The 27,261-nt window shown below is 36.6% G+C and overlaps 2 protein-coding genes and 1 long non-coding RNA gene across 5 annotated transcripts; 1 reads left to right on the top strand and 2 right to left on the bottom strand.

The window, feature by feature from the left end:
• Positions 1-264: 264 nt before the first annotated feature.
• LOC126618827 (hydrophobic protein RCI2A) lies at positions 265-1,504 on the bottom strand. The gene is made up of 3 exons (XM_050287010.1): positions 1,325-1,504; positions 968-1,065; positions 265-469 (listed from the first exon to the last, which is right to left on the bottom strand). Exons 1-2 carry the CDS (start codon positions 1,403-1,405, stop codon positions 982-984), a joined length of 165 nt encoding a protein of 54 aa, XP_050142967.1. The 5' UTR covers positions 1,406-1,504; the 3' UTR covers positions 265-469; positions 968-981.
• On the bottom strand, positions 265-6,890 carry LOC126618828 (hydrophobic protein RCI2A-like). 3 transcript variants are annotated; one of them, XM_050287013.1, is made up of 3 exons: positions 6,530-6,890; positions 6,142-6,244; positions 265-469 (listed from the first exon to the last, which is right to left on the bottom strand). In XM_050287013.1, the coding sequence occupies exons 1-2, from the start codon at positions 6,608-6,610 to the stop codon at positions 6,161-6,163; spliced, it is 165 nt and encodes a 54-aa protein (XP_050142970.1). In that variant the 5' UTR covers positions 6,611-6,890; the 3' UTR covers positions 265-469; positions 6,142-6,160. The 3 variants fall into 3 exon arrangements, with proteins under 3 accessions (XP_050142970.1, XP_050142969.1, XP_050142968.1); XM_050287012.1 differs by having other exon boundaries at positions 6,147-6,244; positions 6,530-6,884; XM_050287011.1 differs by lacking the exon at positions 265-469 and adding an exon at positions 5,188-5,388 and having other exon boundaries at positions 6,530-6,878.
• A 2,703-nt stretch (positions 6,891-9,593) lies between these two features.
• LOC126617988 (uncharacterized) lies at positions 9,594-11,776 on the top strand. The gene is made up of 3 exons (XR_007621615.1): positions 9,594-9,990; positions 10,952-10,985; positions 11,584-11,776. It is a non-coding gene; the product is annotated as an uncharacterized LOC126617988 (long non-coding RNA).
• The last annotated feature ends 15,485 nt before the right edge of the window (positions 11,777-27,261 follow it).

Raw genomic sequence — 27,261 nt, 5'->3', positions numbered from 1 at the left:
ATTGATGATGCTTGCAAAAAATTTCATGCTTAAGGAAAGGGACCAGTCAATGTCTTCGCACCCACAATCTACTATTTTGGAGGCCGAGAAGAATTACATATGTATTTCAGTTTCTTTCTTAACCATCATGTATAATTTACACGCGCCAAAACACTTATAACATGTCATGTAGAATACAGATCTAAAATTCGTCTTCAATCATTAACCCACCTCGAGGTGGTCGATGATGCTTGCAATTTACTTTGAACAAAAGCATTGAGTAAGTGCTGGGACAAATCTGAGTCATTTTATTCAAATCAAAATGAGAGTAAAAAACAAGGAACAATTGCACCAAATACACGCTACATGGATGAGATCAACCATCCATTTGGCTACACCAGATAAGACCAATCCATCAAACGGTTGAAAACAAACCCTTGATACATAAACAAAAAGACGAAGACGCCCTTCACACACATCCTTTACCTACCTGTCCAATAAAAAACATTAAAAGGATCAGAATGTAGTACGAGTGGCTAATCCTTCTTTGTTAAAGCATATACCACATAATTATTGATGGATGACAACATATAAATTAGTGCAGGTCATTTTCAAGTAGACCCAAATCATAGTAGGGTTGATAGGAGGATTGGGATCATCTCCGGATCCCAGCCTTCGGAGCAACATGAGCAAAACAAATCATCCTTCTATTTTCATCTTACCTTGTTTTGCGTGATAATTTTTCAATATTTAAATTTATTTCTGACCACAAGATCATAAATTGGAGGATGGGATGTTTTGCTCAATTTGCTCTGAAGGTTGGGATCCGGAGGTGATCCCTGTCCGGGTTGATAAACCAAAGAAAGGCATATTTGCTTAATGAGGAAGTTTTATTCCTTTATAAAAATATTAGAGATAATTATAGAGCAACAATCTTCTAATTTTATTCCTTCGATGACAATATTGATTTAGAGAAGTTGGTGCTTACACAAATTGAAAGGATCACTTGGTGATGGCATAGATGGCATATATAATACCAGGGAGGTAACCGAACAGAGTCAGCACCAAACAGATCCAAAATTCCGACTGCAAATCATCAAAACCACCACATATAAACATCAAAATTCCTCATAAAAATAACTGCATGAAAATTCTGTTTCAAGACACAAAAACACAGACCATACACAAATTAGGGAAACGATGAACTTTACATCTATGAATTCCACTGCTACGATTATTCAAGCAGTGTTAGTATGTGAGACAGTCAAGCAATTTTAGTATGTAATACGTGTTTGTATGACAGACAACATCTATAACATAACGAACGCGAAAGAGAAAAACTTACATGACAGCCAAACCTGAGGAAGACACCAAGAGGTGGCAAGAGGATGGCGATGATGATGTCGATGCAGGTTGCTGTACCCATACTTATCAAGTTTGATCAGAGAAAGAAAACAACAAAGGGTAGAGAGTGGTTAAACAACAAGAAGTATCGGACTGCTTTGACAGAAACTGCAAGGGGTAGAGGGTGGTTATATAGAGCTGCAACTTCTGCTGCTGATGGAGCCACGTGGAGGCTAACCACTGGGTACACGTATACAATTTTATTAGAAAAACGGATTATGCCTTTCCATAAATGGGCCACAGTTGTGCTGTCTCCATATTTATGTGTCTCATTTTTTAATTTTTGACATCTGTCATCAACTTAACCCTAAACTTAACAGTGTTAACCTTTTAAAAGAAGAATTAAAAATTAAAAATAAAAACTGATAATTAAAGAAAACCAGCCAACAGCAGCCAAACTTAGCCCGATGGTCACACACAGAACCACACCACCCCATCGTCGTCGGCGACGCTTCCCCTCACTGCCGGCGAAGACTCTTTTACTCTTTCTCTCTCCGGTGAACCCACTCCACTGATTATTATTTTTATTTTTGGGGTTTCCTTTCCCCACTCGGTGGGTTCACTTTCATATATGACCATCATAGCCTACCATCCCCAATTTCTTTAATTATTTTCAAGATTTGTTAAAATTTTCACAGAAGATATTCTATTGGGATTTTCAACAAAACCCAGATTCTTCCCCAATCTGAGATATTATTCTTATGACAAATTATCAATAGATTCGACCAAGAAAAATATGCTTACAGAAGTTTGATTTGGTTGTGGATATTGAATGGGGAAGATAGATATCTGAATCCTGGAGCAAGAGAGAGAGAGAGAGAGGGAGGATTCGAGGGGAGGCTTTGGCGGCAATGAGTAGGAGTGGCCCGAGTGGGGTTACCGCCGGTGACGGCTGCGCGGGAGTTATCTTGCGTGGACTTCGACATCTGCTAGGTCCTTTTTTTTTTTAACCAAAGAAAAAAAAAGGACATCTGCTAGGTCCTTTGTTATCTCTTTTTATTGTTTTTTTCTTTCAATTTGATAAAAGTTAACAATGTTAATTTTAAGTTAAGGAGTTGTACACATGTCAAAAAGATAGAGAGGAGACACAAATGAGACATACATTTGGAGACAGCTGACCCGTGGCCCCATAAATGGGTGATTGTGACCAGTGGCGAAGCTAGAAATTCTCGTGGGGAGGGACGAAATTTAAAAAGTTTAGAGTCCTGAAAAAATGTGAACATTCATTCGAGGTCTAAATCCAGGATTTCCAAGAAGATTATTTGAACTACCCGTAATATTCATAGGAGAATTTGTACTAACTGAAATATTCAAAAGAGGACTTGGACTACTCAAAATAGTCGAAGGAGGGTTTGAAAAACAATATTATTTGAAGGATGATTTAGCACTGCTTCTTGTTGTATCGTCCTATTACTTCTATATAATTAGCAAAGTTTTAAAAGATGCTCAGTTCTAGTCGGACGGTGGACATGACTTTACACTTAGGCAAAGACCTAGACAAATTTGAATAAACTTATTATATACAGTATAAATAATTGTCTATTTATTATATACCATATAATATTCGAAAAACATTGATTATAAAACATATAATATAAAAATCTTGACAAATTTTCTTTATTACTTTGTTGAATTTGATGGTAAGAGAAAAAAAAACCAAATAACTACGAGTTCGTAGTATTTTACAAATTATTTTTTGAAGCTTGTATAAATTTATAGTGAATTTTAAGATAAATAACAATGTCAAAGAAGTAATTTAAAAAATATTGGAAGAATGATAAAATTAATTGGATAATAATTAAAAAACAAAACAAATTTGGCCAATAGTTAAAAAAAAAAACAAATTGTTATTATGAAAGGGCACGTGGGGTGGGATGGGAGAGAGAAAGTCTCTCTTTTCTTCCTTTCTCTTCTTTTTCGTCCAGAATCTCTCTATTTCTAGAAGCTGCAAACTGCAGCTTTTCATTCCTCCTTTCTTTGGCCTAAATTTTTTTTTTTTTTTTGGAAAAAAAAAAGAGAGCTCACGATCAGTCTGTGCTGCTATAGAGTAGGGAAACCCAAAAGGCCTGAAAAACCACACGAAATTTCATCACTTTCAACAAGACCGGAGGGGCGAAACCACCGTTCCTAGGCTTAATTTCCAGCGAGGGAGGGGCGGCCGCCACTCCTCGCCCACGTAGCTTCGCCACTAATCGTGACACGTGTTAGTTTCCAATGTGCTTCTTGTGCCTTGCGTAATTTGAGCGTGCCGACATGTTTTTTAACTTTGTTCTTGATAAGGACCCTCCACGATGCATGGTAAAATATCTTTTTGAGAGGTTCCTTCAATCTAAAGATAGATAGTTCTGACTTTTAGAGAAATGCAATGGAAAACTATTGAAAGTGGGATTTTTTTTTTAATTTTATATCATCTCATAGTTTAATGTTAATTTTCATATTAACATTAAAAATATTGTATTAAAAAAACATGAGCTGTCACAAAGTCTATGAAAAGTTTCATCTTTAAGAGAGTCTCCTAAGCATTTCTATTCATAATTATGCAATTCTCTTCTCTTATTATCCAAGTTGTCAATCTCTACGTATTTATACCATTGAAAGAATTGAAATTTAGTTCTAAAATACCTTTGCAACAGCAAGATTGATCCGAATAATTATGTCATTGCAAAGTTTCTTAATTTTTTTAATTAAGGAATTCTTTGAATTTTCACATTCGAATTACGGATGCGTTTATAGTTTGGAAAAGTATAGTATTTTATAAAAGGATAAAATGAGAAACCCATGACAAGCTCTGCTATGGTATTGTAACTATTGTTTGATATTTTGCAACTCTCAAACTCATGTCATCGCCCGTTATGATCCAAACTAGAGACTCACACAAAAACGAGTTTATAGTTACCGATGCGTTTCAATACATTAATTTAGAGCATTAAAGTGCCGTTTGGTACGTGAGATGAAACGGAACGCAGTAGGATGAGATACACTCGTCCCACCGTGCACCAATTTGTCTGGGATGCACGGTCCCATGGAAAGGCTTTTAGTCAATTTTTTGTGCCACCCTCCCAATGACTTGTTCTAGCTCATGGAACACAAAATTATAACTTTTTGGACAACAATACCTCTTCTTTTTTTCATTAATTTCACTATCTACCCTTTCTCTCGCGTAGCCTTCCTCTCTTCAACCCTCCCTCTCTCTTGTAGCCTCCTCCTCCTCCTCCACCACAAACCCAACAACCCAGGCTAACCCAATCCCAGTAAACCCATCCGAACCCAACCCCACCTTCATCTCACCGCCTCTTTCCTCCCTGCTAGTCCCACGACGAGACTGTCGTCCTCCACCGAGAAAACCTCAAGACCACCCACTCGCAAAACGTAGTCGACACCGTCGTTCGAGGGATGGGATGGCAAGGATTAGGCGGAAGATGTGAGGGATGACGTTACTAGTACAAAAAACAGTTTGTGCGACACAGGTACCTTCGTCGCGCAAAGTCAAAAAACGTTGCTTAAAAATTAGTCTAACGACATCTTCATTACGCGCAAACTGTCACGCAAAGTCCGTGAAAACAAGGTTTGCGCGACGAAGGGATAACATACGTTGCACACAAGGCCTTTGCGCGATGATGACAACACCTGCGTCCTCAAAAGAACTTTGCGCGACAACAGAAACTGCGTCATGCAAAAAAAAAATTTATAATTTTTTTGGTAAAAATATTTTTATTTAATTTTTTATATAAATATTTAATTTTTTGACAAATATATATATTTTTTAATTTACTTAGAACAAATGCGTTAAGTAAGTGGTGGGAATAGTCAAATCTGAGTCTTTTATTCAAATCAAAATAAAAGGAAAAAACAATGAACGTTTGCACTAAATACACGCTACATGAATGAGATCAACCATCCATTTGGCTACACCAGATTAAGACCAATCCATCAAACGGTTGAAAACAAACCCTTGATACATAAACAGAAAGACATAGCTGCCCTTCACACACATCCTTTACCTACCTGTCCAATAAAAAACATTAAAAGGATCAGAATGCAATACGAGTCACTAATCCTTCTTTGTTAAAGCATAGATATACCACGTAAGTATTGGTGGATGGCGATGTATAAATTAGTGCAGGTCATTTTCAATTAGACCCAAATCATTTTCTCTGTCGAACTATATCATAGTAGGGTTGATAAACCAAGGAAAGGCATATTTGCTTAATGAGGAAGTTTTATTCCTTTAAAAATATTAGAGATAATTAGAGTAATAATCTCTTAATTTTAACTTAACTAGAACTTTGATTCATAAACTAAAAATTCGTTAGTGTTAAAATCTGAATTTGTAATAATGTGGAGCAACGGTCATATTGGCTAAATCCGTTAGAACCTCCACACATTTTTTGCGTCTTTAAACCCTTTATTTTGGATAAAAGTTCTAATAGAGTTAGAAAAAAAAATCATTACTCCATATTATAAGAAGTTCAGGAACCTAAACTTGCAGATTTTTACTTTAAAGACCAAAGCTCTAATTGAGCCAAAATCTGCTCTAATTTTCTCAAAAGATAGATATTCGGTTGAATGAAATATCCAAATCAAAACAAGCCCGATAAAAAAACAAAAATTTCAAGGCCCCATTTTAAAGCACTTTACCCTCTTTTTACGTATTCATTCGATCATCAATGAATATCACACCTTAACTATAATAATAATAATAATAAATAAATAAAATTAAAACAAGAAATATTGATTGATAGAGAAGTTGGTGCTTACATTACACAAATTGAAAGGATCACTTGGTGATGATATAGAGGGCATATAAAATACCAGGGATGTAACCAAGCACAGTCAGCAGCAAACAGATCCAAAACTCCGACTGCAAATCATCAAAACCACCACATGTAAACATCAAAATTCCTCAAAAAAATAACTGCATGAAAATTCTGTTTCAAGACACACATAAACACAGACCATACACATATTAGGGCATCGATGAACATTACATCTATGAATTCCACTACTATGATGATTCAAGCAGTGTTACTATGTGAGACGTGTTTGTATGATGGGCTATCCACAGTCAAACAATTTTAGTATGTAATATGTGTTTGTATGACGTACAACATCTATAAAATAACGGACGCGAAAGAGAAAAACTTACATGACAGCCAAACCTGAGGAAGACACCAAGAGGTGGTAAGAGTATGGCGAGGATGATGTCAATGCAGGTTGCTGCACCCATACCTATCAAGTTTGATCAGAGAAAGAAAACTACAAAGGGTCGAGAGTGGTTATACAAGAAGAAGTATCCGACTGCTTTGACAGAAACTGCAAAGGGTAGAAGGTGGTTATATAGAGGGAGGTAGATTGTCTGCCTTCTTGTTTGGATACCTTCTTATTTCCTCTTATTTGTACGGAACGTTAATATTTTATATTCTTATTATTTTTTATCTTATTATATCTATAAAAAAATAATATAAATTACTAATATAATTTAATTATGATCACATAAAATAAGAAGGGATGGAATGACATTCAAACAGGAGGGCACACAATCTGCCTTTTATATAGAGCTGCAACTGCTGCTACTGAAGGAGTCACGTGGAGGCTAACCATTGGGTAAACCTGACAGACAATTTTATTATTTTAGTTTCCAAATAAAGAAAAATGGATTATGCATTTCTATAAATGGGTGATCATGACACGTGTTAGTTTCCAATGTGCTTCTGGTGCATCGTGTAATTTGAGCGTGCCGACATGTTTTTTAACTTTGTTCTGGATAAGGACCCCCCACGATGCATGGTAAAATATCTAAGTTTTGACAGGTTCCTTCGATCTAAAGATATCAAAGATAATTTCCCAAAAAAAAAAAGAAAAAAAGAAAAAAAAGAAAAAGATATCAAAGCTAGGCCACACAAAAGAAGGAAAGGTCGGCAGCCTCAAGGATAAGTGGTTGAGCAATCGAGAAGTCGACTTCTTAAACCTCATATGTGCGAGCCTGCTTATGCTGATGTTGCATTTGATGGTGACCTGGCTCAGCCTCGTTACACATAAAGGTAAAGGGTTTAGATGAGAGTAACTGAGTGTATGCTGTCCCGGCTAGTGTCAGTCTAGCATAGGCAATCCTGTTCCTCGTAAGAAGACTTAGTCACGTAGCGTCCTTCACTGTCTAGTTAGTCTTAGATATTTCTTGCTTACAGAAATGCTAACGACAATTATTGAGAGGGTTGTCATCTCATAGTTTAACATTAATTTTCATATCAATACTATAAAACATCATGTAAAAAATATGAGGTGACACAAAGTGAAGAGTCCGACTTTAGAGAGAGTCTCCTAAGTATTTCTTTTCATAATTATGGAGCTCTTTTTTCCTCTTATTATCCAGGTTGTCAATCTCTACATATTAATACCTTGAAAAGATTTGAATTTTAGTTCTAAAATACATTTGCAAAGTTTCTTGAATTGTCACATTTGTATGGCAATTTTGTATTTGAATTCACATTCGAATTACGGATGCTTTTATAGTTTAAAAAAGTATAATATTTTATTTTTATACTCTAATCTCTAATCTCTTCTCTAATATTAGAAAGCCAGAAGTGTTTTGATGTCTCAAGACTTCACAAAAAATAATTGGACATAAAAGTCCCTAAACAAAAAAAATTCAAACCTTAACGAAAATAATAGAACAAAATTCGCAAGGATAATTTTATCATAAAAAAATAGATACAAAAAAAAAGTGGTATATTACACAAAACTACCTCAACTATAATTCGAATTACAATCTCATACCTCATGTTTTAAACATTGCAATGTCATGAATTCGTTGCAATGTCAGACATCAGTTAAATTTTCTATCAATTTAGTTGTTAAATGATGATGTGGCAGGCAGGGCCCACCCTTTTTGCCAACTGAAATAAAAAAAATTAATTAAGTATGAATAAATTAATTTTTTTACTTAAAATTAAAAATTAATTAGTTATTTTGAAAAAATATATATTTTATTAATTAAAAAGACTCGGTTTGCGAATTCTCTATTATTGCCGTTCAATTATTGCCCTCGTTATTTTTTAAAAACATATTTCCCTTAAATTATTGCCCTCATTTCCATTCTCGTCTTGCAGGCCGGCTTCTCTACCTTCGGTATTGCTTCGGCAACTGCAAGAACCCAGATCCACCACGCAGCGAGAGTTTCTTCTCCTTCTTCTTGATAAGAACCACCTACAGTTCCTGCTTCAACCTTGACAATTGCAGCAATGGAATAGTAGGGAGGGAGAGAGAATGAGCTCAGCTCCAGAGAATATAATTTTGTATTGATTAAGAGTTCATACACATTACATGAGAGAGAGCTATTGCTCCATTTAAAGGCCTGACCTCCCACTAAGGTGCCAGCTGAACATCATCCTAACAAACTTTCACCCTAGACAATTTAACATAACAGTAATAAAATGCTTATGAGTAAACAAGTAATTCACTGATCCTATCAACACTCCCTCCTTGAAGAACAACCTTGTCCTCAAGGTTATCAAAATTGAAAATCTGGAAATCTTGACTGGAAGTCTTCATAGTCTTCCCATGTGGCTTCAACCTCGTCTTGTCCCGCCCAATGAACTAGCAATTGCACTCCTGCAGCCGCCCCTTTCTTGTACATTCTCCTGGCAAGGATTGCCAAAAGAGAATCCTGCATTTTCCCATCATCAGTCACTTCTGGTAGTGCAGTGCTAGGCTGAATCAAGTTTCCCAAATGCTTTTTAAGGCAGTTAACATGGAACACAGGGTGTATTTTCGAGCCTACCAGTAGCTTTAACTTATATGCAACTGGGCCAATCTTCTCAATGACTTCATAGGGGCCATAGAACCTGGGATGCAACTTGTGATAAGCATGAGAAGCTAGGGACTGTAATTGATAGGGAATTAACCTGAGATACACATAGTCTTTAACCACAAATTCCCTTTCAGTCATGTAATATCCCTCGTTTAAATTAAGAGTGAAGTGTGATTATAATTGTTTTTATACAAAATTTTAGTCTACTTAGTGTTTATTTGTTTAATAGCTTTTAATAATATACTTTTTATTTATTAGATTTCCTATTATTGTTAAAAAAAATAAAAAAAATAAAAAAATATATATATAATAATAATAATAATAATAATAATAATAATAATAAAATAATATTCTACAAAAGAAAGGAAAAGACCATCCTTTCATACTCTTCCTTTGAGAGCGATGGAAACAAGGAAGCTGGGAGGAGGTGGCTTCCATATCTTTAGGAAAAAAAATCTTCTTTCTTCATACCAAAAATCGGATAGAGATTAGGACACTTTGTGATAGGTCGACCTTTGATTGATCAAAGGAGTGTGTCATAGAGAGTTGTTCATCTCCTATTGCACCAAGGAGTGTGTTCAGCAGAGGATGAACTGAGAAGAGACACAGAGGTCTATAAGCAGGAGGTGGATGACCTAGGAAGCTAGGTTTTTATCAGGACTCTGATAGGAGTGAGTAGGATTAGAGAAACTATAAAAGGGGTTGCAGAGAAGTAGGAAAGCATCAGAAATCGAAAAAAGGGTAGAGAAATTGAGAGTTAGAGAACGTGATTGTGAAGGAAGGATTCAGAGATTTGAAGGGTAAACTTCTTGTTCCTTGATTATTTAGATTTTTCGAATTTAATTTCCTTAGTTGAATTGAAACTGCCATGAGATATATTTGGAATTCTTAGTTTTAATTAGGGTTTTCTACTGTACAATGAACTAATCTGAACTTGAATTAGAGTTGGGTAATTCGGATTGGGTGTGTAGATCAAATTTCTTGATCAAGGGTTTGGTTCAAAAAGTCAATTTCTTGTTAATGTTGAGTCATGTTATATTTGGGTGTTGTATACATGATTTCTGGATTACTTGGAAATATTTTGGGTTTTATTATATGAATTGGAAGTGTACTGTTATGTAAGTTGCAGAAAATTTTAGAGAAAACTCAAGTTTCTAGTGGTCTTATTTTGCTCTGAATTCATAGGTCTTTATGTGCTCCTTTGGAGAAAACTTTTATTGTGTTGAAAATACATATGTCCATGATTGTAACTCAATTGTTTTCACTCAATTCCGTTGAGTTTTGGTTGATCAAAACCTTATTTAAACTTGGGTCGCGAGCTGCCAAACAGCAGCAGAAAACTGGGTTTCCAGTTTCAAGACTCCATTTTTCTTTTAGCATAACTTCCAATTTAGAGCTCCGTTTTTTGCAAACTTTATATGCTTTTAAAGTACATAACACGAACTTCAAAACCCATGTAATATTACACGATTTGGTTTATTTTTGAAGGTTCAAAAATGAGTCTAAACTTGGTTCAATAGTGCTGTTTTTCTGCAGATTTTGTGAAGATGCAAAGTTCTGTTTTTAGCACACCTAATTTCTTTCCCAGATTCCTTTCTAGTCCTCTTTACTTGATTTGAGTGACATTATTTGAGTTATAAGATTCCAGAATTTATGTACTTTCTTTAGATAATATCAATTTTGTGGTTGAACACTTAGTTTGGTTTCTAATATGTGTTACTTGTGTTTATATTTTTGGTTGTATTTTTGCGTTCCGATTAGGTTCTTCAGAGAAGCAAAATTAATCGAATTCAAGGTAGGGGGTTCTGGGAAACCTTATATATATATATATATATATGAATTTAAATATTTCTTACTTAAGTAATATATACAAGTTTGATATACATGTTTCTATTGGATATTTGAGTATAATGAATGTTCGAAATGAAATTTGGGTCCATGATGTGGGAGTAAAGTGGGATTGTTGGAAAGAACTTCGGGAATCTAAGGTGGTGACTATTAGTTTTGTGTAGTTGAGCCAAACTCTTAGTAGGTACCAGGTCTCAGGCGAGCCCACAGTGCACTGATTCTTTAAGGGTAATTCGGGACTGGAGATGAAGAGTTTAGGCAAGATGACTAACAAAAAGGGGAGTTCGGGGATGTTTAGGGATGGGGGTTAGTTCATATATTTAAACACTCGGGATCAAGTGGTATAAGTACGGAATGGGACGTACAAGGTCTGGGTGTTTAGTTATGTGGATTAACGGGTATAATTAAGGCATTTGCATTGCATACTTATGCACCATTCTGATTTTGGTTTTAATTCTGCTATCTTAATTATACCTTATTATTTTAGTAATGAAGGTATATGTCCCTACTCAGCGTTTTAAGCTCACCCTAACGAAATTTTGCAGGTACAGAACCAGAAACCTAAAAGTCTACTTGCTGTCTGTTGTGTAATTATGTAGAAGAAATAAAAAGATGAGCTTGTTGGTTTTTGCTCTCTTGTTTGAATAAAGAACTACTTTTGTGTGAACTTTCAGTAGTCCATAAGTTGTAATTTTGGCTGAAACTTTCAATAATGAATCTGTTATTCAGTTAATTTTATTCCAAGCGAGTTATACATGCTTTTATTTCATGTCACATTCTTAATTATATTAGTTAAACTTATAATTAAGGTGTGATTCACGTTCTGAACCAAGGTTTACGTTAATCCTTGGGTTGGGGCGTGACAAGTCATATGCTTGTTGGCTTGCACCTTCATCCTGTTCTGCGCAACTTCCAGGTTCGTTTTTAGCATTGTGAGCAATCTGTCCCTCTTAAGCAGCCCTTGTTCCACAGTCTCCAACTTAGATGTGCCTTTCTCATAGGATTCAACATAGGTGGTGGATACCCATACACTAACTCAAAGGGTGTAAACCTTGCAGAAGTGTGATATGAGGTATTGTAATTCCACTCAGCCCAGGCTAGAAACTGCACCCATTTTTTAGGCTGATTCCCCGCAAAACACCTCAGGTAAGTTTCAAGGCACCTGTTTACAACCTTCGATGAGCCATCACTTTGTGGGTGGTAGCCTGAGCTCATGCAAAGCTTGGACCCCTATAGCTTAAAGAACTCTTTCTAGAAAGCACTGAGGAATATTGGATATAGGTCACTAACTATAGTTGAGGGCATCCAATGTAACTTAAACACATTCTCCACAAACAACTGAGCTACTATGGTGGCCGTATAGGGATGTGCTAATGGCAGGAAGTGGGCATATTTAGTGAGTCTATCAACTACAACCATTATGATAGATTTGCCATGACATAAGGGTAGTCCTACTATGAAATCCATACTGATATCCGTCCAGATTTGTAGGGGAATGAGAAATGGTTGAATCAAACATGGAGGGGAAAGGGTCTCATATTTATTTCATTGGCAAGTATTGCACTCAGAAATGAAGTGCTTGATGTCATTCTTCAAACCAGGCTAATAGAATCCTCTTTTAATTCTGTGATAAGTCTTCAAAACACCTTGATGCCCTGCAGCCGGGGTAGAATGGTGCTCCTCTAAAATACCAACTTCCAATGAGAGTTAGGACTGATTACAATCCTGTTTTTGTACTTCAGGAAACCATTATCGAGTTTGTAAGGTGATAAACTAGGCTCCTCAGTAGTCCAAGAGTTAATGTCTTCCAATGCCTTGAGCTTGTGCTTGATCCACTCATCCTGCTCATTTTCCTTTTGCAATTCATCGAGCCATCCAAAGTAAGGGTAGGATATAGAGGAAAAACTAATACCATAATGGTCTAAGTCAGTCAAGGAACTAGAGCTGTGGACCCTTGAGAGAGCATCTACCACGACGTTGTCACAGCCTTTCTTATACTGGATTTCATAGTCAAAGCCTAGTAATTTGGTCACCCACTTTTGTTGGAAAAGAGTACTGGCCCTCTGATTGAGGAAATACTTTAAACTGCAATGGTCCGTTTTGATCACGAAGTGCCTCCCTTGCAGGTAATTCTGCCATTTTTTTACCGCATGCACTATAGCAATAAGTTTCCGCTCGTAAGCTGAAAGTGCTTGATTCTTGGGCCCCAAGGCTTAACTAGTGAAGGCTATGGGCTTCCTTGCTGTTAGAGGACTACCTCAATGCCATTACCTGAGGCGTCACACTCGAGTTCGAAAGGTAATGCAAAGTTAGGAAGAGCAAGGACATGTAGAGATGACATGGTGCTTTTGAGTGTCTGGAAAGCTTCTTCAGCTTTTGGAAACCATTGGAAACTGTCATTCTTGGTTAGGAGGTACAATGGTTGGCAAATTTTGCCATATCCAGGCACGAATTTTCTGTAGTACCCTGTGAGCCCCATAAAACCCCTTAATTCTTTCACAGTGGTAGGAATTGGCCAGTCTAATATGGCCTGAATCTTGGAAGGGTCGGCCTCCACTCCTTCTCGTGACATTATGTGGCCCAAATACTCAATCCGAGTCACCCCAAAAGAACACTTCTATTTTTTCACATATAATCGATGCTCAACTAACACCTGGAATGCAGTAGAAAGAAGAGCTAAGTGGTCCTCCCAACTATCACTATACACCAAGATGTCATCAAAGAAGACAAGAATGAATTTTCATAGATAGGGCTTAAAAATGTCATTCATGAGGTGTTGCAAGGTGGCAGGTGCATTGGTAAGATTGAAAGACATCACTAGAAATTCATAGTGGCCTTCATGGGTTCTAAAGGCTGTCTTCTCGATGTCCTCAAGATCCATGAGGATTTGGTGATAGCCGAATCTCAGGTCAAGTTTAGAAAAAAACATAGCACCATGCAGTTCATCTAGGAGATCATCAATAAGAGGAATGAGGTACTTGTCCTTAATGGTGATAGAGTTTAACTCTATGTAATCCATACAAAGTCTCCATGACCCCTCTTTCTTTTTCACCAAAAGCACAGGATAGGAAAATGGGTTGTGACTTGGTCGAATGAACCCTAAATCCAATAATTCCTGCACAGATTTTTCAATCTCAGTCTTTTGAAGGGGTCCATAATGGTAGGGCCTGATGTTTGTAGGCTTAGAACCAGGGAGAATGGGTATTTGATGGTTGTGAGACCTTGTAGGGGGTAGCTTGGTAGGTAAGGTAAAGATCTCCGTAAATTGCCCTAATAAATCATGTAACTCAACAAGCTGGTCAACGTTCAAATCATAAGCGTCCAGTTTGGAGTGCTCCATAGAATAGAGAAATAAACCCAAGTGTGAATTCAGAATATCTCTGTCAAGTTGTTGCAAAGAGGTTTCTTGGATTAGAGTTGCACTCCCTGCTTATGGAAAAATGTGTACTATGTGTTGCCTTTAAAGAATGCTAATGTCATGAACTAGAAATCCCAGAGGACGGGGCTTATGGAGGAAAGCCACTGAACCCCTAAAACCACATCACAACTTCCCAAAGGTAAGGACAAAAGATCAATCTGACAATCAAAACCTCCAATAGACAACTGAGCATCCTTAGTACAACCAGAGCTGCTGACTGTGCCCCCATCAGCAATCATCACTTCAAATTGCTTGGTGGGGTGTGACTGCCAACCAAACTTTTTAAACAATCGAGAATCCACGAAATTGTGTGTGCTCCCCGAATCAAGAAGAATAGTGACAGATTGACCATTAACCAGACTATTAACCTTCATGGTTTGCACATTGGTCTTAGAAAGGGTACCATAAAATGCACATTCACTAAGGGACATGTGTTGTAATTCGGGTGGGCAATCCGCAAAAGGGGCCAAGATAATTTTGTCTTCCGGGGAAACAAGATCAAGCATCAGCAGTTGTTTCTTAGTGCATTTATGTCCCAGGGTCCACTTGTCTTCACAGAACCAGCACTCTCCCCTATCACGTTTTTGTTGGATCTCATCGGGGCTTAGTCTTTTGACGGGTAAGGAATGGGATGGAGCAAGAGGCGGAGGAAGGGGTGTAAATGGTGGTTTTGGTGGGACGGAATGCTTACTGTATATCCTTTTCATATCACAGAATTTTGCATCTAATTGCAAAGCAATAGCCATAGATTCATGAACATTAGCAGGACGCAAAAGCTTAACATCATACTTAAGTTCTTTCTTCAAACCACCAATAAAGCAACTCTTAAGCAAGATAGAGCCTAGATCTAAAGTTCGATTAGCCAATCTACGAAATTCAGCAATATAGTCCCGTAATGTACCTGTTTGGTGCAATTTGAAGAGTGCCTTAGCACTATCTTCAAACTCAGAATGACCGAACTCATGACAAAAGGCAAGTATAAAATCCTTCCAACATGGAGTGGTCTGCAAGCAATTCATCCAGTGAAACCACTGGAAGCCTCACCATCCAAGTGGAAAGAAACAGTGGGAACTTGCTGGTGCGCCGGTGTAGAGTAATAAGCAAAGAATTGCTCCACCTTGTATACCCAGGTTGCTGGATCGTCGCCTGGTGTGAAATGGGGGAAGTCGATGTGATGTTGCCAGTGAAGCCGTGGGTTAGACCCTCCGCCATTAAAACTTTGTCGAAGAAGGTTGCTGTGGCGAGGACTGGTGGGTTCGGGAGCAAGTGGAGGGTTGGCATGATCAACCACGGAGGAAGAAGCTCCCCCGAGACCAGAGCAAGCGATCTCCTTGCGAAATTGCTCAAAGAAACCGTTCAGCTTCGATTCCATGGAATCGGAGAGAGCGGCAACGTTAGCTTCCAAAGCGGCAATACGGGCGTCCATAGTAGAATTGCTAGTGGCGGGTTTGTTACGGGGAATGCAAGAAAGGAAACCAGGATTGGATATGGGTGATACCAATGATAAGAACCACTTACAATTCCTGCTTCAACCTTGACAATTGCAGCAATGGAATAGTTGGGAGGGAAAGAGAAAGAGCTTAGCTCCAGAGAATATAATTTTGTATTGATTAAGAGTTCATACACATTACATGAGAGAGAGAGCTATTGCTCCGTTTAAAGGTCTGACCTCCCACTAAGATGCCAGCTTAACATCCTCCTAACAAACTTTCACCCTAGACAATTTAACATAACAATAATAAAATGTTTATGAGTAAACAAGTAATTCACCGAGGTAATTCACTGATCCTATCACTTCTTCCCTCTCTTTCATCTTCTTCTTTCTCCAACCTTCCAAAACTGTTTCTTCAGCGGCTCCTAGTCAAAGTCGGAAGTCCCTTTCTTCATCGTCTTTGTCGTCCTTCGCGGAATCTCCTGCTACCACGTGTTCCAAGCAGTCGCTCATGGAGACCGCGAAGACAATTTCTGTAGGGGAAATACGAGGCAGCGACGGAGTTTTCGCCCGAATAACGGTGACCCAACTTTAAAAACCCAATTTTTTCCCAAAAACTTATCAGTCATTTCTAATTTGAAATTTTTCGATTTCGATTGAGGAGAAATTCCACTTTACCTCTCTAAATCCCTCTGCATTTCTTAGGTTTTCTCGGGTTTTCCAATCTCGAAGTCCCGGTAGTTTTCTTGCTTTTTCTCGGGTTTCGATTTCACTTCCCTCTAATTTTTAATGAATGGATTTTCTGGAAATTGAAGCCACACATAGAGAGAATAGATTAGACGGCATGGGGTTAACACTTCCTTTTTCCATAAAGATTATGAGGAGAAGCCATAGAGATTATAGGGAGAAGCTGAGCGTGGTGCAAAGAGAGGCGAAGGGTAAGGGGGCGAAGTTTGTCGAAGCTTGGTGCGTTCAAGAACCCAACCACCAATTTGTTTTTGTTTCTGGAATGGAGGAACAAGAGATGGGTTGCCACAAAATCCATATTTGGGATAAAGATGGGTTGCCAAAAAATCCATATTTGAGATGGCCTGTAGGTGCTCTGGTGGGATGAACAACAATTTTTTCTTTTTTAATTAATTTTTTTTTTTTCAAAATAATTAATTAAAATACTTTTTAATTCATTTTAATTGTTGTAAATAAAACTTCTTAATTTATTATTAATTAATTAGTTTTTTTATTCTAGTTGGCAAAAGAGTGGGCCCTGATCCTACCATGTCATCATTTAACAGCTAAATTGATAGAAAATTTAACGAATGTATGATATTGTAACGAATTCATAAGTTGAGGTGTGATATTGCAATGTTTAAAACATGAGGTATAAGATTGTGGTTCGATCCAAAGTTGAGGTAGTTTTGTATAATTATCCCAAAAAAAAAATATTTGAAAAGAGATTGAATAATTTCAAAACAAATAGAGAAATAAATAATAGAGACATGCACATTCTCATCCCACATTCTGCCCACGTAGATTTTACAAAATTGATCAACATCAACTGCAAAAATGGTTTGCTGAATCAATGGCCATTTATAAGAACCAACCTTACGTCCATACACCCACCCCTCTCTTTGTGTGAATCGTGGTTATAATTTTTGTGGGTTAATTTTTGTGTTTGTTTTGTTTTGTTGCGAAGCTGGAGACTTTACCAGATGAAATGGTTAATTTTTATGTATTTTTTTATTTTATTATTTCTGGTAATATTTTCACTCAAAACTAAATTAAGGTTAAAGAACTATGATGACATCGAGGGGAACTATAAATTATAACCTGGTGTCTGTAGTTCCATTATCCATTGGAGCAAGCGATAATTGAAAAATGTCTCTGATAAGGTCCCGGCTACCGACTGCAGAACCTGAGACTTGGAGATTTTCGGTGAAATTAGGGTTGTCTGATCTGTAGAGATGAAGGTTTGGAGGGTAGATATTAGTGTCGATTTATGTTTTTATTCCCCTTTTTCTTCTAATTCATGTTTTTAACATCAAATTTTCATTCTTTTAGCATCTCCAAATTGGTGGTTAATATATGGATAAGTCGTTTTCTTGCCGTTTTGACTTCATATACTGTGAGGATGAAAACAATTTCGATGAAGAGGGCATTCGACATTTAATTTAAGAGCTTCCATCAACATAACATTATTCAGTGAATTCTAATATCTTATTAGAATTTAATATTGTTTTTTTTGTTTTTTTTTCTTTTTCACTTTCGTCTCAGCTTGCAAGGAGTAAGGGACATAGAAAAATAGCTACTCACCATGCAAGCACCACTACAAGTCTACAACTGCACGTTGTGGCTTGAAACAAACTCCACTCTTCCGTTTTAACCTCTGGCCAGCGTAAAACTCCTCCCTATATGACTTATTATGTAATGTTGCCATTAATGTATCCAATCATCATACAATAAGTTTGTTTAGTAAAGATTATGTGGAGTTATCCAAATGCACATACTAGGGCATGTTACATGTTAGGCAACCGTCCTTCCAATGGGTTTGGGTAAAAGCTAATCCCAAAACAATAAATTGGTATTAGATTTTTGGATTTGGACTTTTGGTTCACATTTTGCCCAATTGTGTTTATGATTTAAGGGGTGGACTTGAAAGAAGAACATTAAAAAAAGATTAAAAAAAGCCAAAGAGTTAACCTTTTTAAGACATCATATCGGAGAAGATAAGTTTTAATACTACTAGGGTAGATTTCAAATTAAGCGTGTTGTAGTATGGAGTCTCGAGTGAGACAAAAGTATAGAGAGTCACGTTGTTTTTATAAGAAGTGAGCTAAAGACAACATGATCGTGCCCCTTATTGAAGTTTGCCTTGAAGTTAGAGATTATGGCATAACGTTGATTGTTAGTGACCATATAGCCCCGCAATTATGTGCTACAAGCACAAGTTTTTATACAATCAGTGTCTTGTAAGTTTTACTTTATTAAAGGAAGTACATTGATAATTTATTTATAAACTAATAGTTAGAAAAATGTCACATTTTATTTATGCGTAGAAGTTAAACTGTAAAAGAACTCGAACTTGGAGAATGAAGGAATTGATTTGAAATATATATATATATATATATATATATATAAAAGTGGGAGTGGGACAAATTAGAAAGATAAATTTGATAGTGAGAGTTCTCCTAATAATAATAATTATTAGGAAAAAAAGTACCAAGTTACAATGAAATTGGGAAGGAAATGTTGAGGATGAATCGCATATTGATGGGAGAAGGAATCTTGTATGGTTCCAAGTATTCCACGTCACCCCATTTGTCCACGTTATAGGCTTGAAAATTCTCCATATATGAGGGGACATGTTGAGAATGAATTCTACATTGAAGGAAATAGGAAATTTGTATGAACCTATAAATAAGTTTGACTATTCACCATATTATTAAGGGATCTTTAACGAAAAGCACCTGGTACTGTTCACTTTAACGAAAAACCACATTTTTACACTAAAAAGTCAATCCTGGTACTATTCACTTTACCCTTTATTTTGTCCTTATCATTAAAACTCAAAGTTTTCAAACCCTTTTCATTAGTTTTCCTTATTATTAATTGATGTAATGGTGAAACGTCAACTTTCTGTATAAAAAAACTGGATGGATTGCAATTGTTCCAATTGGATTGGCCTCAATCCAGTGGTGCACTAAATATGGGCCCGTTGGTAAATGGGTTCTAAAAAAAACTATTCATTTATGAAACCCATGTTTTTGTGGGCCGTGTATTAGTTGATTTGGTGGAGAAGGTGTTTGATGAAACCCTGAGACAGAGAGATGGGTTGTTCCTTACAATTCTACAGCGGTGGGGTTTAGAAAAATAAATATTTACGATTAGGTCTTGGAAGATTGTGAAGAACCCATACTCCGGTGATTAAGGACATATTTGTGAAGGTAGAATACACCGGCGATTGCTTCGTAGTCTTCTGTACTTGATACATGCTTCTGCTAACCTTGCAGCGTCCCGTTCCAATTATTCCATCATCATGTAATTAGACATGGGAAGATATTTAGGTCGGGTTTGATAATCATTTTGTTTTTTTGTTTTCGGTTTTCAATTTTTATGCTTGAGATGAGAGGAACTATATGTGGGAAAGGAGGGGTGAAGAAGGTTGGTGGGAGAGATATAGAAGAAATAGGAAGAGCCAAAAATTTAAAAAAAAAAAAAGTTATCAAACGGACTCTTAAATGTGTTGTAGGTTCATCGAGTGACAAGTTCAATCGTGGAGCCTGATTGATATTAGCTACTGGTAATATAGGACTTTGACCAAGCCAAATGAGGTAGTTGGAGTTGGAAAGCTTGAGGAATTGAGCAACGTTAGGCTATCTCCAACTGAAAGAGGTCAAAGGGTCATGTTTAGCCTATAGCCCTGCAAGAAATTATTTTTTAATGAACAGTGTCATACCATATTTTATATCATCTCCAACCGAGGGGACGAAAGGGCCATAGGCCAAAACATAACCCGTTTGACAAAAAACCATCTCCAACCAATAGCCCCCTCAATAATTTATTATTTTAATTGAATTAAACTACCATATTAAAATAATGTTTTCAGACATATTTTGAGTGTCATTTGTTGCTAAATTAATAAGTCTCCAGATTTCCTATCTTTATATAATGAAAATGATGTGAAAAATTGGTGAAGAATTGAAATTAAATGAGGTAATATAGTATAGAATGATGAAAATGATGTGAGAAATGACTTAGGTATTTATAGGAAAAAAATAAAAATTTTGTCTTAAAAACAAAACAAAGTCAAATCCAATAGTAACCTGACGTCCTCTTGGCCAGCCCGCTGGCCGATTCTCCAATTTTTGGTTGGGTGGGGCCCACGAGCCCTTTGGTCTAGCTGTCGTTTTGGAGACGGTTTTCATGTCAAAATCGGCTAGTTTTTTTTGCTTATGACCCTTTGATCGCATCAGTTGAAGATTACCTTAGGACTAGGGAGAGATGAAGAAGACGTGGACATGGTGGGAAGTTTTCAAGATCTGAGAGGGGGACGAGGACTCTTGTTTAACAGGTAACAACATTATTTTGCAAACCAAATCAATTGATGGTGGAATGTATTCAGATATATTTCAGATCATAACTACTAAAGTGAGTGATGTTGAGCCAACTGTCAGAATATAGCTAGATGTATAGCATAGTACAATGCAGCATGGGTTTCATCATTATCAAATAAAGATTTCATTCGAATTTGATGATTTCTTGGTAAATGCATATCTTTATCGAATGTCAAGAACTACAGCTGAAAGTTTATCACCAGCATAATCTGGAATGAGAAAGAGTTCTTGCCGGATTCTTTTTATGAGAGTTTGAAGATCTTTCAATTATAGTTGTTTATTGTATTTTGTGCGATTGATTTTCATCAGATATTGTTTATATTTAATTTTAAATAAAAAAATTTACAATAGTTTCTAATTGTGCATGATGTACAATGAACGAATGTGATTTGAGGATCTGCGGATCCTCACAAATAGGATCTGACGAGGATCCTCACAAAGAGGATTGGCAAGGATCCTCAAGAATCTGCAATACCTTCTGAAGAGCATCTCCAATTGTAGAGGCAAATATAATAAGTAATATGTACTATAATGACTCTGGGATTTTCACAAAGAGAATCCGGTCAGAATCCTCACGAATCTGCAATACCTTTTGCAGAGCATCTCTAATTGTAGAGGCAAATATAATAAGTAATATGTACTATAATGATTGACGTGATAAGTTATATACTCAATTATCTCATACAAAAATATGTCATTCTAATGCAATAGGAAAATCAAGCAGGTAAAATTTTATTTTATTATTGTCTTTCACCTTTGATATTCACTATTATTTTTTATTTTATATTCCTCTCCATACTTTATTATAAATCGATCTGAGGGGTTCAATTTTGCCAACACAGAAGTAGGCAATTTTGCCTACTTCGATTCTTTGAAGGGTTGGGCCAAGTTTGCCTCCTCAATTAACTACTCGATTGGAATTTGATTTTTCCCATGTGGCTCATTAGAGAGAATTTTACTACTCATTTGCTTATGGAGATACTCTTATTAATATTAAAGTAATCAATTGTTTAGGAATTAGTGCATTCACATTTTCATAATGCCACTACTAGCAGATGAGCACATATTTTGGGTGTATGAACAATTGCATTTTATTTTTTGTTTTTGATTAAGGAGTGTGATTAGTTTTTAAAATAAAAAAATATATATATGGAATAATGATGATGAGACAGCTTTTGTTACATCTCACATCGTCCAGGGGAGTAGATCCTCTAAGCCTTATATGTATATTTTCATCTCTACCTAACACGAGACATTTTGGGAACTTACTGGCTTCGAGTTCCATCGGAACTCTGAAGTTAAGCGAGTTTGCGCGAGAGCAATCCCATAATGGGTGACTCACTGAGAAGTTCTAGTGTAAGTTCCTAGAAACAAAATTGTGATGGCGTGGTCGGAGCCTAAAGCGGACAATATTGTGCTACAGCAGAGTCGAGCCCGGGATGTGGTGGGGGTCCGGGCCGAGATGTGACAATTTGGTATCAAAGCCAATCTCTGGCCCAAAGTGTGCCGACGAGGACGTCAGGCCCCTAAGGGGAGGTGAATTGTTACATCCCACATCGTATAGGAGAGTGGATCTTCTAAGTTTTATATGTATATTCTCATCTCTACCTAGCACGAGCCTTTTTGGGAACTCATTGACTTTGAGTTCCATCGGAACTCCGAAGTTAAGCAAGTTCGCGCGAGAGCAATCCAATGATGGGTGACCTACTGGGAAGTTCTCGTGTGAGTTCCTAGAAACAAAACCGTGAGGGCGTGGTTGGGGGCTAAAAGCGAACAATATCGTGCTACGGCGGAGTCGAGCCCGAGATGTGGTGGAGGCCCTAGCTGGGATGTGACAATTTGGTATTAGAGTCAATCCTTGGCTGAAAGTGTGCCGACGAGGACGTCGGGCCACTAAGGGGGGTGGATTGTTACATCCCACAAGGGAGTAGATCCTCTAAGCCTTATATGTATATTCTCATCTCTACCTAGCACGAGGCTTTTTGGGAACTCACTAGCTTCGGGTTCCATTGAAACTCCGAAGTTAAGCGAGTTCGCGCGAGAGCAATCCCATGATGGGTGACCCATTGGGAAGTTCTTGTGTGGGTTCCCAGAAACAAAATTGTGAGGGCGTGGTTGGGGCCCAAAACGGACAATATCGTGCTACGGCGGAGTCGAGTCCGGGTCGGGATGTGACAATTTCTCTTAATAAGACTATATATTTTTCTTAATATAGGGTAAAATAGGAAAAATAGGGATATAATTGTCATTTTCTTAAAAGGTACAATGTGATTAGTTTTTAAAATTAAAAAGGAGTATGGGACAATAATGATGAGACAGTTTCTCTTAGTAAGTGCATTTTTTTTCTTAATATATAGGGATATGATTGTCATTTTTTCAAAAGGTACGTAATTACTATTTTGTCCTCCTTATATAAACATTGTGTATCAAAAGTGAGGGAAAAAATATGAAAAATAGGGATATGATTGTCATTTTATCCAAAGGTTGACAAAGAGAGTTTTCTTAATAATAGTAACTAGGACCATAAAACTCCCCTTATGCTTTTAACCGCAGGGTCACTATGAGTTATCTTAAACTAATTACGCACAAAAAAATTTCTCATGTAATATTGCACTATGTAATTGATATGGTATGTTATAACATGTACAATAATATTTGGTTACATGTAAGGCCATCTCCAACCGAATGGTCCAGAAGGCCGAAAATAACCCAAAAACCGTCTCCAACTGAGGGTCAGACCAAAGGGCTTGTGGGCCCCACTAAACAAAAAATGGCCAAAGGGCCAACTTGTTGGCCCAAATGAACCAGCCAGCCGGCCTCAGGCCGGGTCAAAATTCAAATTGCAACGGCTAGCTAGCTGACATCAGCTAGCCGTTATTTTTTATTTTTACAACATTTGTTTAAAAAATTGTAAAAATTCTTTTTTTTTTCTTTAACTTTCTAAACAATTAAACATTACATAACATTAAGCAACATGAAACAACATTAAACAATATTAAACAATTAAATAACATTAAACATCGTAAAAATTATACAACATAAAAATAAAACATTTAACAACATAAAACTTAAACATCTATTCCATGCTTCTTTAAGTTGTAGTTTTTAAATAATAAATTATGTTTGGCCCTATAACCCTTTGGCCCCCGATTGGAGATGAATTTTTGTGACAGGGCTAAAACGAGCCCTATGACCCTCGGTTGGAGATTGTAAGAAATATAGCCCTACACTATTCACTAAAATATTAATTTCTTAGAGGATCAGAGGGCTAAAACGAACCATCTGACCAACTTTCGGTTGGAGATGGCCTAAGTTATTGCGCAGCGATATCTCATAGGGTTTTTGTAAAGGCGGGACAAACCAGGACCTAGGTACATGTGGCTATACGAACAGATGAAATCTTCCATGCCTGTACCAAATTTGCAATGTCCCATATTGTTGTGGAATCTTCACAGAGCTGTTGTCTCACTGAATTCCATTTATTCCTTCCCACCATTTCCTCTTTGATATTCTGGGCCAATTGTGCCAGAATGCTAAACATGGAAACCATCTCTGCAGTCAAAGACAAGCGCACAGATAAGGAGGTAGATTTGTTGGCAGTCACCCATTATAATTTTTACTTTATTTTACAATCTTTTTAGAACTTAGTTTATTTTACTGTTAAGAGTACATTTATATGCATCTGCATGCCCTATGCTCAATTAATTTATTCAATCATAAAAGAAATATTGGTAACACAGCAAGTTGCATATATGTTGGCAAATGTGGATAGTTTGAGAGATTTGATGCTCTAATTTTTATCTGTATAGGATCTGCCATATTACATCATTTGATCAAGTTGCATTTGCAAGACTACTATTCTAGTATATCTCTAAAGATTGAAACCCTATCTCATCTACCCTATCATATAAAAGCAACAAACGGCCTACCACAGCCAAATGTCAACAGTTATAGTGATCACACTGGACTGTTACATTTCTATCACCTATTAAAGTGTTCTCGTTCGTTTTTGAATGAGAATCGTTTGTATATCACCTTTTGTAGGTACTCAGGCAAACTATTTCTCTCATCACGTGTAGTTACACCGATATACACACATGAATAGTGAAGAAAAATAATATCTTGTGTATTCGCCAACTGTACGGTACTAAGCATTTTCTACCCAAATTAATTATCTTTTTCTAAAGTCATGCTTGTATTGGTCCTCCCACACGCTCATGTTATTTAACAGTTGTCCCCTCCCCTCCCCCTCACATAAACATGGAGAGCAGCATGGGCTAAGCTATATATTATAATAGAAAGAGGTAGCTAGGCCCTAGGCAAACCTGAAAAATGATTGCTCTCATCGCACTATTAAAAAGGAAAGAAAAAGAAAGGCTGCCCTCCTCTACTCCTATTTATGCTTGTTTCCCACTTAAAGTGTAATGAACATATGCCATGTGTAGTTTTGTGTGTGCAAACTAAAAAGTTAAATAAGAGGACATATATAATTAGATATGGTTTTATCCCACATTTGCTAAACCTTATTGATTAATTTGATTCAACTATAGGACTAAGTTACTAACAATAATCTTATCCACTTGAATAGAATGCTATCTTAATACTTCTTTGTTGTAAACATTGTTAATTATGTGGTTGTTCACTTGAGGCCAATAGGTAATATCTTAATAGATGAACACATTTCTCTATAAACCTTAAGCCTATAAATAAGCAGTCCAATAAGAATAAAAAAGATACTCTTATTTCTCTTCTCAATCTCTCTCTAGTTTCTCTCTATTTCGTCTATTTTATTTCCAACATTCTTTGGTTGTGCACAAACTATGAAGGCTTATTTAAGAAGAAATAGTTACCTAAACCATTCTTCATTACATGATTATCTAGTGAGTGAGAAGGAGAGAGCCAATATATTCCCATCATATGAGTGTTTCTCTTATTTCCTAGGCACAAATGAAAGCAATTTGCATAAATCCTATGGCCTGTTTGATAACCATTTTGCTATTTTTTTACTTTTCACTTTTTGTGTTCAATGTAAAGAGGAAGTCATATAGACGAAATGTTAGATATGAAAATGACTGGATGAAGTTTGGTGGGAGAGAGGTAAACTAAAGTCCTATCAGCACCAAGGAGAGATGTAAACTAAAAGTCTAAGCAAAAACGCACAAAAATTGATAATACAAGACCAAAAACTACATATTATAAGCTGTTTTCACTTTTAAGATTTTTTTTTCTTCGTTCTTCTTTATTTCTTCCACATCTCTCCCCAAGCTTTCTTAGTCCTTCATTTTTGTATTCATTTCCTCTCATCTCAATTATAAAAAAGCGAAGAAAAAAAAAGAAATTACGGATCCTTACATAAAACTAAAATCCTAAAAAACAAGAGAAAAAAGATAAAAGCATGAAGGCGGTGGTGGTTGTTTACAACGTTATACCCTGCATAAGCACAGTGCCTCTGTATTTCTTTCAGTCATAAATATCTACTGCAATAAAAAAAATTTGAGTCATATAATATACAGTAAAAGCATAAATGATATATCTGCAGAAATGGTTGTTGGATGGGTCTAGTGGTCATGTGCATATTGCAGAGGGAAGGCAGACAGACAATGGCCAGCAGAAACTGCTAGTGTTGATAAACCACGATCCATGTTTTGGGTCCATTTTAATTATTTTTTTTAAATGGCTCCACAGCCAAGAACGCATGCCTTAAATTATTACAAGGTCAGCGACTCAGTACACCAACCTCTTCCTCTATCATCCCAGTCCCATGAAGGGTCATATTTTCAATTATTTATATTATCCTTCTGTTCTTCCCACATCTTTACATTCCTGTATGGCTGTCCTGTATCCCGCTGTATTTTCTTCACAAATCTTTGAATCAGTCTTTTTTTGCTTAAATTTACTTGGGATCTTCATGCCATTTCCAACATGTTTAGCCTACAGAAATTTGTTATTTTCTCTCCCATGAATCATTGTCTACATGTCTAACTCTAAGTACGGTTTTCATTTGTTTAATCCCTGCTTTAAATAAATAGTAATAGCTCCATTCAGTCCTGCTTTACAAATACGTTTATTTGACTATTTTTGTCTCCGGTTTTGTAATTTTCTAAATGTTATAGTTCTTAGGCTTCAGACGTGTAAGGTTTAAAGATTCATAGAGGATCTTAGCTTAACTACTCTGATTAAAAACAAAAAAAGCTCTCTAATTCATAAAATAAAAAACCAAGCTGCCATAATATGGTAGTAAACTTGAACATTAGTTTGTTAT

Source organism: Malus sylvestris, chromosome 4 (genome assembly GCF_916048215.2).
Source record: "Malus sylvestris chromosome 4, drMalSylv7.2, whole genome shotgun sequence".
NCBI classification, from domain to species: domain Eukaryota; kingdom Viridiplantae; phylum Streptophyta; class Magnoliopsida; order Rosales; family Rosaceae; genus Malus; species Malus sylvestris.
Note: the sequence above shows the minus strand (reverse complement) of the source record. Positions and strands in the feature narration are given on the sequence as shown.

Bases quoted from the DNA above. Each gene is read 5' to 3' on its own strand.
- LOC126618828 (XM_050287013.1), bottom strand. From the start codon at position 6,610: ATGGGTGCAGCAACCTGCATTGACATCATCCTCGCCATACTCTTACCA. The intron at 6,245-6,529 runs GTAAGTTTTTCT...GATGATTTGCAG, and splicing joins TCCTCAGGTTTGGCTGTCAT to TCGGAGTTTTGGATCTGTTT.
- LOC126618827 (XM_050287010.1), bottom strand. From the start codon at position 1,405: ATGGGTACAGCAACCTGCATCGACATCATCATCGCCATCCTCTTGCCA. The intron at 1,066-1,324 runs GTAAGTTTTTCT...GATGATTTGCAG, and splicing joins TCCTCAGGTTTGGCTGTCAT to TCGGAATTTTGGATCTGTTT.